An 11,364-nucleotide genomic window follows, 5' to 3' on the forward strand; every position below is an offset into this window, starting at 1 on the left:
CGTCTGCACACACTTGAAACATGGCCAAATCCTTTACAATTCTTACACTTCAGTGGTTTGGGGATCCAAGCTCTTATGGTGTATCTTACAGAACCAAGCTTCACATTAATAGGTATTTTCTCTATCAAAAACAGGACCGACAGACTTTCTTCCTTTCCTCCATTCACCCAGCAGGTCAAACACCGGGCACCAACCACACCAGGAATTCTCTTCGGGTATTCAACCTAAACATCCTGATATGACTCCTTTGACGGTTGCTTTACTCCGAAGTGCAAAACACAAAACGTATGTTGTCCGGAATCTTTTGAGGCTCACAGCAATCTCCCTCTGCTCTTCAGAAATACAATTGATCAAAATAAGACCACACCTGGTCACTGACAGACTCCACTTTTCCAAGCGCATACTTCACCATTTGACACCTGAAACAGGTTTCCCCACACATGCATCCTTACTCAAACACATCCCAACAAGAAACGATTCGTTATCATTTACACGCGTATTTCCTTTTTGTTCCAGTTTTCGATGCTACTGTTGTCCCTTCAAAACATTTGTTTTCAACAAATTTGCTCAACGCTCTGCTTAATTCCAACTCAGCATCCACTTCCATCATCTTCCCATCCAACATTTTCCAAGCCGTATCCCATAACCTTGATTGGAAAGGAAAGGGAATCAGGTGGGCCTTCTATTCACCTGTGGAGCAGAGTGAAGTAGAGACTTAACAACAGTTTCTGTGGGTGATTTTTGAACATTTATTTGAAATCCTCATGTCTTACTCATTGTTGGATCCAAATCAGATGTTATGTTATGGAATCATCTGAAATCATATGGAACATCAATTAGCCAATAGGAGCTCTTCTTGGGATAATGAGGCAACTTGTCACACCTGTGACATTGGCACGATGCCAATTTGGCAAGTGTATGGTCGCGTTCCACTGCTAAGACGTTGCATGCGTCAACCATTGGTTGTGTTACCCTGCTCAGATGTTGCATGAATCAACCAATGTTGCGTGCGATGTCATCAACTGTGCAGTCGGGCACCAGATTGCTATAACATATGATGTGATTAGCTGATAGGCCTACATAAAATACCTATCAAGGCATTGTAAGATCTGTATGTGTCGGCAACGCCTGGGCAGAGGATTGCGCCCTAGGACGTGTGTTGTGATGGTTATAGAAATGTGTGGGAGCTAAATGTTACATGATGAATGCAGTCCAATTCCTAGCCTACAGTCAGAGAAAAATTTATTTTCAACATGTAGTCTAATTATCCGTTTGTTTCTTTCAGCCCTTCAAATAGGCCTATAGACTAGTTGTTAGTTTTCAACATCCCACACAACAGATTGTAAAAAGAAAATGTAAGACACCAACAAAAGATACCCAGCTAGTGCATAACGTTCTGAGAACCATGTTTCTTAGACCTTGTTGAGAGCGTTGTTGTCCTATGGTACTTTTGCAAACAACCCTACCAAAATGTTCTGGGAATGGTGCAGGTTAGTTGCTAGGCTTTGGATCATTCGCAGCATATTTAAGGAACTTCTCAAAATAACGTTATTTTATTGGTATTTTAAAAATTAGTAACAGAACACTTCCTAAAAGTTAAAATATGGTCAAACTCCAGAGACCAGGCAGATGATTAGGTTAAGGACCTGCTGCCTGGACTCCCGCGCAGCCACGGTCTCCTCTATCAACCAGGACACCAGCACAGCCTCCAAGGCGCACGGGCAAACGGCCTGCGATTGTTGTGGCTGCCCCAGGGTCCCTGCTATGCTGCCCAGCCCGTGTACTACTACAACACCTGGAGGAGCTACCCCCAGTATACGGCCATGTGTACTGAAGAGGAGGAAAACATTAAGCTCTGAAAAGAGTGAACAAATCTCTGTATTTCTTTTTGACAGCTATGATGTTGCAGGTTCATACATAGGTCCATGCCTTACACATATGGTTCCACAGTCAATGTATCTGAATGTAAACCAGAAATTCTGACCATGGATAATTATGGCTAAGAGTATCATATTTAACGTCTGGCTGATATAATACATTTAATATAGGTTATACAGATACACGAATAATTAGAAATGATGTAACACAAATTATCAAATCACTGGCTCATATTTCCTAAAAATGGGAGGAACCAGTAGAGCTATGTCCAAACCAATAAGATATGAGGCGTGGCGTGAGAGGACCCAACCCGATTCCAGCAACATGTTCTTGGCAGAACAAAAAGTGTCAGTATAAAACTGAGACGACATTGTAGACATCATATCCAACAACAAAAACGTACAACAGTGTGAGAGGTAATTAAATAAAAACGAACATCACAAAGAGCGTTTGGGATTTTACATTTTTGGTCACTTAATTAAGGCTCCGTGCGTAAAATGCACATTTGGTGCAACCTACATGTAACTAGACACACCACATCAATTTTGCGCTGAACATGACGGAGGAAAATAGTAAGTCGTTCAACAACCATCCATGCAGTCCAACGGGAACTGCCAGCTCGATGTCGCAGGACGACTCGGATTCGGACGTCCCGTCCTCTCCCACCGGCTCCGATGGACAGGCGCCCAGGCACTCACCCGGCGACGGGATTACCCCAAAACTGGACACCGGCGAGGAGGATAACCGGTTTCCCGCGTGCATCCGAGACGCGGTGACTCAGGTGCTGAACGGATACGACTGGTCGCTCGTACCGATGCCTACACGAGGAGACCGAGCTCTGAAAAACAAACCCCATGTGAAGCGGCCAATGAACGCGTTCATGGTGTGGGCGCAGGCGGCGCGAAGGAAACTAGCGGACCAGTACCCGCATCTCCACAACGCCGAACTCAGCAAGACCTTGGGGAAGCTATGGCGGTCAGTATAGATGTATATATGTAAGGGGGGGTATAATACACATTTGCGCGCATAATGTGCCTGCATAGAACGTGGCAGAAAAATATGCAGTTAAAATTGATGTACACAATGTTCATTGCTGACAAGTAAAAAAAAACAACGTATTATTACTTTATTAGTCATGTTTCCTAAAACGTACGGCACAACATTGCCTTTTCATCATGATTACCCTAATTATACATGCCATTTACATGATATTCATTAGGACATCCAACACTGTGCATCTTATAGTAGTCCACAACTCAACCCAACCTGTCATCAATTTCCAGCCTGCTCTCTGAAAGCGAGAAGAGGCCATTTGTGGAGGAGGCAGAGAGACTGAGGGTCCAACACAAGAAAGACTACCCTGACTACAAGTACCAACCACGGAGAAGGAAGAGCACCAAGCCAGGTCAGAGTGACTCGGACTCCGGGGCTGAGCTGGCCCACCTCCACCCGGGCCAGATGTACAAGGCTGAACCTGGTCTGGCCAGACCGACCTCCATGGGGGATGGACAACATCATCTAGAGCGGACAAGTGAGTGGCTTTCACCATTCGATTCATTTTTGCATTCCCGATCAATTGATATTCTATAATAACAGTTAGTCCAAAGTTTGGAAGTGACCTGGGCATGGTATTTATCTGGTCCTCACTAGAGGATCTTGTCCCTCCCTCTTTTAGTTGTGCAGTATGCAGGATTCTCTTTTTGTTTGCATATGGTAACTAATGTTTAGGCATCTGTTGTCTTTTTTTAAAGGCCAACCACATGGACCCCCCACACCCCCCACCACCCCCAAGACAGAGCTGCACCTGGGTGTGAAACACGAGGGCCGGCACCCCCTGGATGGTGGTCGGCAGAACATCGACTTCAGCAACGTGGATATCTCAGAGCTGAGCACTGACGTCATCAGCAACATGGAGGCCTTCGACGTCCACGAGTTTGACCAGTACCTGCCACTCAACGGGCATGGCTCTGCCGATGCACCTCCCAACCACGGGCAGGGGGGGCAAGGACCCAACCCCCCCTCTGGGTCCCTAAGCTCCTCCTATGGCCACTCCCACAGCAATGCCTCGCCTTGGGGTCCTAAAGGGCCGGGAGCGGGGTCGGCACCCCCTTCTTCCTCCTCGTCCTCAAGTAACAGCGATGGCCTTCACCACAGAACGCAGATCAAAACGGAGCAGCTGAGTCCCAGGCACTACAGCAGCCAGCAGTCCCACCCCACCCCGCCACCCCACCCCGACTACACCCCCCTCAACTCCGGGAGCTGCCCCTCCTCTGCAGCCTCCTCTTCCTCCTCCTCATTGCCCAGCCCCCAGTGTGACTATGCAGACCTCCAGAGCCCCAGCTACTACAGTGCCTACACCAGCTACCCCGCAGGTCTCTATCAGTACCCCTACTTCCACTCCTCTCGCCACCCCTACGGAAGCCCGCTCATCAACAGCCTAGCTATCCCTCCACCCCACAGCCACAGCCCAAACTGGGAGCAGACTGTCTATTCCACACTCACCAGGCCTTAGACTCAGCACTGACTGCCTATGGTGCCAGTCTGACATGGCTTTCACATAGTCTGTGGGATTCTTCTGTTTGTGCCGTGTTAGTGAGGACATGACACAAGGCTCAAGATTGGACATTATCCAAGACCAAGTGCCTGCTGGTTTTGTCACGATGGACAGAGAGTCTTTACCCACAAGCATGCATGAATCCTCCGTGAGGAAAACGTGGACCGCACTTCTGTTTGGACCACATCACAAATTAACCCAATTCTACATTTACTTTTTCAGTTCTTTTCTTGTTCAACTCTTCATCTCAGATTGAATAATTATTATAACTTTAAAATATTATGTTTGTATTTATGTTTTATAATAAAATGTTTTATTTTGGAATGACCATTGCAGTTAACAGATTTCTCAAACTAACTGTAATTCCATTTCCTATTCACATCACTTCAGTGCAGTTCCCTTCCTTGTCTGAAAATAAGCCGTGGATTTCACTCAAGGCAACAGGTGTTCAATTATTTTTCCTACGAATGGAGTTTACTAGATTTCAGGGTTGAAGGAAACAAGTTAAACGATCTACCATACGTTGTGATTGACTGGACAGCTGGACTAAGGACAGAAACGGCCATACTCACCATGTAGCATGGACCGCTAAGCCCTGAGCATCTGCTGCACTTGTCAACATTTGAAGAAGACATGTTCATTCCAGCCCAGCAGTTCTGTGTGGATGAAGGCTTGTATTTCTGAAACTCAAAAAAACATGGAGAGACTGCCTAATGGACATTCCAGGTTTTGATTATTTGACATTTATACTTGATATGTCGACTGGAGTATTTGTATGCTGGTCCTATGATAACCAGCGACTTGTAACTGGCTCTTGTAAACGCTTGATAAGCTTAGTGCGGGATGCTGTTTTATGTTTACCTTTATGATGAAATAACTGAATTGCTGAGTAAGAACTCATGCCGAGCCATTAAATAAGTTTGCCCACACACCTTTTTCTGACAATTCTGAATATTTTTGCAAATGACAGATAAATAAACAAAACATTTCTGAGTAGTTGGGCAACATTTCTTGAAGACAGACTGGATGCTTGCCATGCAATTACAGAGAGTGGGTAGTGTGAGTGTGTGAGTGTGTGCGCATGTGTGTGTGCGACACAGACAGAAAGCAATGCATTTTAAATAAGCCATTACTTTGTTAAAGGTTTCTATTTCTCCCTTTATCTGGGGAAAGAAAATTACATTAATGGGACCAATAAACAACAACTGCATCATTACCAAAGGCACCAACAAGCAACAGAGTATGGGATGACTTAACCACAGGGATGACTTAACCACAGGGAAGACTTAACCACAGGGAAGATTTAACCACAGGGATGACTTAACCACAGGGAAGATTTAACCACAGGGATGACTTAACCACAGGGATGACTTAACCACAGGGAAGACAACCACAGGGATGACTTAACCACAGGGAAGACTTAACCACAGGGAAGACCTAACCACAGGGATGACTTAACCACAGGGAAGATTTAACCACAGGGAAGACAACCACAGGGATGACTTAACCACAGGGAAGATTTAACCACAGGGAAGATTTAACCACAGGAAAGACAACCACAGGGAAGACTTAACCACAGGGAAGACTTAACCACAGGGAAGACAACCACAGGGAAGATTTAACCACAGGGAAGATTTAACCACAGGGAAGACTTAACCACAGGGATGACTTAACCACAGGGATGACTTAACCACAGGGAAGACTTAACCACAGGGATGACTTAACCACAGGGAAGACAACCACAGGGAAGACTTAACCACAGGGAAGACTTAACCACAGGGAAGACTTAACCACAGGGATGACTTAACCACAGGGAAGACAACCACAGGGAAGACAACCACAGGGAAGACTTAACCACAGGGAAGACAACCACAGGGAAGACAACCACAGGGAAGACAACCACAGGGAAGATTTAACCACAGGGAAGACTTAACCACAGGGAAGATTTAACCACAGGGAAGACTTAACCACAGGGAATACAACCACAGGGAAGATTTAACCACAGGGAAGACTTAACCACAGGGAAGACAACCACAGGGAAGATTTAACCACAGGGAAGACAACCACAGGGAAGACAACCACAGGGAAGACAACCACAGGGAAGACAACCACAGGGAAGACTTAACCACAGGGAAGACTTAACCACAGGGAAGACAACCACAGGGAAGACAACCACAGGGAAGATGATCCGAACAGATGGGACATGGGTGGCTTGTGAGCAGAATGCTCTTTAGTTAGAACTCATTTTCATTTATAGCTGCCTATTTTTGTATCTCAGACTGTTCTGCCTATTGTTTGCCAAGACGTTTCTGTAGAAACTCAGCTAGACGAGGATAGAGAATGGAGACAGATTGTTAAGAGTTATTGACAGAAATAATCAGGCGTCATTGTATAATAACAGGAGTTTGATTATACAAATGACGCATGGATTTCCACCATCAATTTCCTCACTGGAATGGAGAGATCATCCCGTGAATATGGACACTGTACACAGACCAACATAGCTATTGCACAAACCAAAGCCAGGATATTTAGACAGATATACTGTACCTGGCTCATGGGTTGCTATATCTACTCTCAGGCTATTCTAAATGCCCTACGTTTCTTCCCTTGAGCTTCACTACAAATATGATGGTTAGTGATTTGGGGTTCCACCCACTTTTAATTACTTCCTGAATGGTGAAAAGACCTGGTGAGTCTCACTGGGTCGCCAACGACAACAAGCTGCCAGACAGAACCAACATTGACTTACCCATGATGCAACACGGTTCTGGAGCCAGGGTGGAGGAATACATCGGGAGACCTTACTGACACTGTGGTTAGCCACACACTACTACTGTATAGGTGGGAAAGCAGTTCCAACTCATTTGGATGTGTAAAAACACACAGAGGTAGTTCAAATTCTGCTAAGACTTGGCATGGAAGAATCAACACATTTTGGGTACAGTTCCATCACCTAGAAAATCATAATTTCGTCACTGCACACCCATCCACACTTACAGTATAGACCTGTTAGACAGCAGCGTAATTTCCTTCCAAGTCTCTCAAGTTAAGTTCTGTTTAATTGGTCTTCTTAATTATTTTGAAACGTTTATAGAGGTTTCTCACGTCTTTCTCATTTTCCATTACAGCTGTTAGAAGTTAAAGCAGATAGAAGTGTTTCATCCCATTAGAAGCAGTGAAAGGGATCCCTTGTGTGTGTGTGTGTGTGTGTCTATCCAGGGACTGTTATTAGATTAGTGCTACAGCTTTGCCATAGCCCTCGTTTAGACTTTAGCAACATGAAACGCCATCCGACTAAATTGAAATAGACTGGGGCAGCAGTGTAATAGACTTATAACAGTCAATTAGACCTAACACCTCTACTGACGCAAGTCTTGTTGATGTTATCATCTCTTTCTCAACATAACAGGATGCTACTGGCAAGTTGTTCCTGTGCAGTGCAACAATGACAGAAGGATGAATAACAGTTATTCAAACGGAAGGCCCATTTATATTGTTCAATCTAAGTAATAGCTTCTATTTTCCACAAATACATAAATACTGTAGAAAGTCTAAGGAGGATCCAAGACATTGACGTTCCCAGAGATACTGTACATCTCTCATTTCAACGAACAATAGTGCCCTCTGACCCTTTGCCTTTGAGTGGTCTGGAGTGGTCTGTAGCGTGTCACAATGCCAGAAACAGAGCGACCGTGAAACCTCACTGCGGTGACTGAGGTCAACCATAGCACGTTGCCTTGGCGCCAGTCCTTGAAAAAGCATCTAGTCCCTATCTTGCAGACAGAGGGTTAGCCCGTCTCTATGCCTGACCAAAAATCTGCCAACTCACTCATACCATATATCCTCTTTATATGTTCAGTACATGTACCTTTACAGCACACTATTTCATATGAATAAAATATAAATGCCATTGTTTGCTGTATTACCAATAGATAAAGACGATGTTCATTTACTCAGTCTTGAAAATTGAGCGAGGGAGGGGGAAAAAAAGTTAAAAAGAGAGAGTGAAGGCAGCATGTGGGAGCGTGTCCCAGCTGTTACTATGACGATTGGGCTGCAGCTCCATGAGCCTGACCCTCTGAAGCTCTTAATCCTGACCCCCCAACACACACACACACACACACACACACACACACACACACACACACACACACACACACACACACACACTCCCCATTCTGAGGGGTATCCCTTGAGGATTTCCCGCCATGTGGATCCTACATGTCAATGTGTTACGATGTACTGGAAGTTCACGGGAAAGGCACATCGTTCACAGAACAGGCACATACTGTACGTACAGGGCCCTCGGCAAAGTATTCAGACGCCTGGAATTTTTACACATTTTGTTACTTTACAGTGTTGTTCTGAAATCTATTACATTATTTCCCCCCCAGCAATCTACACACAATGCCCCATAATGAGAAAGCGAAAATAGGTTGATACATTTTTGCACATTTATTACAAATAAAAAACAGAAACACCTTATTTATATAAGTATTCAAACCCGTTGCTATGATTCTCAAAATTGAGCTTAGGTGCATCCTATTTCCATTGTTCATCCTTGAGATGTTTCTACAACTTTATTGGAGTACACCTGTGGTATATTCAATTAATTGGACATGATCTGGAAAGGCACACACCTATCTCTATAAGGTCCCACAGTTGACAGTGCATGTCAGAGCAAAAACCAAGCCCTGAGGTTGAAGGAATTGTCCGTAGAGTGACGAGACAGGATTGTGTCGAGGCACAGATCTAGGGAAGGGTACAAAAACATTTCTGCACCATTGAAGGTCCCCAAGAACACAGTGGCCTCCATCATTCTTAAATGGAATATGTTTGGAACCACCAAGACTCTTTCTTGAGCTGGCCGCCCGGCCAAACTGAGCAATCGGGGGAAAAGAGCCTTGGTCAGGGAGGTGACCAAGAACCTGATGGTCACTCTGACAGAGCTCTAGAGTTCCTCTGTGGAGATGGTTGTCCTTCTGGAAGGTTCTCCCATATCTGCAACACTCCACCAATCAGGCCTTCATGGTAGAGTGGCCAGACGGAAGCCACTCCTCAGTAAAAGGCACATGACAGCCTGCCATGAGTTTGCCAAAAGGCACCTAAAGACTCAGACAATGAGAAACACGATTCTCTGGTCTGAAGAAATCAAGATTGGCCTGAATGTCAAGCGTCATGTCTGGAAGAAACCTGGCCTCATCCCTACATTGGAGCATGGTGGTGGCAGTATCATGCTGTGGGGATCTTTTTCAGAGGCAGGGACTGGGAGACAAGTCAGGATCGAGGCAAAGATGAATGGAGCAAAGTACAGAGTGATCCTTGATGAAAACCTGCTCCAGAGCACTCAGGACCTCAGACTGGGGCGAAGGTTCACCTTCCAACAGGACAATGACCCTAAGCACACAGCCAAGACAACGCTTGAGTGGCTTCGGGACAAGTCTTTAAATGTCCTTGAGTGGCCCAACCAGAGCCCGGACTTGAACCCAATCTAACATCTCCGGAGAGACCTGAAAATAGCTGTGCAGCGACGCTCCCCAACTAACCTGACAGAGCTTGAGAGGATCTACAGAGAATAATGGGATAAACTCCCCAAATACAGGTGTGCCAAGCTTGTAGCATCATACCCAAGAAGACTCAATGCTGTAATTGCTGCCAAAGATGCTTGAACAAAGGGTCAGAATATTTATGTAAATGTGATATTTAATTTTTTACATTTTTAATACATTCGCAAAAAATTCCAGGAACTTGTTTTTATCTTTGTTGGGTATTGTGTGTAAATTGATGAGGGAAAAAAATATTTAATATATTTTAGAATAAGGCTGTAACTTAACAAAATGTGGAAAAGTCAAGGGGTCTGAATATTTTCTGAAGGCGTTGTATGGAGACATGCGCTAATGGAAGCATTTCCTGGCCACACAGACTGGCAGGAATCAACACTCTACCACACTTTTCCTTTTGTAGACAATCTCATCCAGAGCATCTTACAGTATTCGGTCCATACATTTTCATACTGGTCCCCTGTGGGACTCAAACCCACAACCCTGGCGTTGGAATCTAACCATAACTATGTTACTATAACTATGTATTACGATCTCACTGTTATAACCTAGGAATGACATTTTTTGTAACAACCAACCCCTTGAGTACAAGGTCTGTTTGCATATGTGTAAGCTGCACAGCAGTTATCATGCTCCTTGAGCGGGAGTTTGTGCATGCAGTCAGCACACGCCAGTCCATATCTATAATAATATTGGTTCTCCACACTTCACAACTGTTCAGCCGCACTTCCCACTTCCCTCTGAGTGTCCATCCAGCACCCAGCTTAACACTAGAACTCTCCCTGGGTGGAACTCTCCCTGGATGGAACTCCAACAGCTGTCTGAGCTCTCCAACTGCCGCCTCTAGGAACAGCTGTGTCTGTCCATGTCCACTCATCAGTCAGCACAAAGAATCACACAGCTTTGGAGGGTGCCCTCTCCATATCCATTCTGCACACATTCATACTGGGAGAACACACACACACACACACACACACACACACACACACACACACACACACACACACACACACACACACACACACACACACACGCATGCATGCACAAACAAACACACAGTTTGTGAGAGAAGAGGTTTTGAACTACTAGAGGGGTGGTTCCCAAACCCTGACATTGAAAATGGGGTCCCCAGAGAATTCTTTAAACCTTTTTATCAAACAATTTAAGATTTTTTTTCTTCTCTTCAAATGGGTACAGAATACAATATTTTAGTGTGAACTAAGGACTCTTTTTACACTTTTCATGCCATTATTATGTGATGGGTCAGCCTGCGGGACCTAAAATTGAGTGAATACCAACAAACAGCGTTAAAGATGCACTCCAGGATCTTAAGCACAACACATTTGTAACATAATCACACAAAATGGA

At 44.8% G+C, this 11,364-nt stretch overlaps 1 protein-coding gene across 1 annotated transcript; it reads left to right on the forward strand.

Moving 5' to 3' along the window:
- Nucleotides 1-2,213: 2,213 nt before the first annotated feature.
- Nucleotides 2,214-5,428, forward strand: LOC139368033 (transcription factor Sox-8-like). The gene is made up of 3 exons (XM_071106539.1): nt 2,214-2,853; nt 3,162-3,409; nt 3,630-5,428. The coding sequence occupies exons 1-3, from the start codon at nt 2,435-2,437 to the stop codon at nt 4,388-4,390; spliced, it is 1,428 nt and encodes a 475-aa protein (XP_070962640.1). The 5' UTR covers nt 2,214-2,434; the 3' UTR covers nt 4,391-5,428.
- The last annotated feature ends 5,936 nt before the right edge of the window (nt 5,429-11,364 follow it).

This window comes from Oncorhynchus clarkii, chromosome 16, assembly GCF_045791955.1.
Source record: "Oncorhynchus clarkii lewisi isolate Uvic-CL-2024 chromosome 16, UVic_Ocla_1.0, whole genome shotgun sequence".
Lineage (NCBI taxonomy): Eukaryota > Metazoa > Chordata > Actinopteri > Salmoniformes > Salmonidae > Oncorhynchus > Oncorhynchus clarkii.

Coding starts and splice junctions, on each gene's coding strand:
- LOC139368033 (XM_071106539.1), top strand. CDS start 2,435: ATGACGGAGGAAAATAGTAAGTCGTTCAACAACCATCCATGCAGTCCA. Junction 2,854..3,161: donor ACCTTGGGGAAGCTATGGCG/GTCAGTATAGAT, acceptor ATCAATTTCCAG/CCTGCTCTCTGAAAGCGAGA. Junction 3,410..3,629: donor ACATCATCTAGAGCGGACAA/GTGAGTGGCTTT, acceptor CTTTTTTTAAAG/GCCAACCACATGGACCCCCC.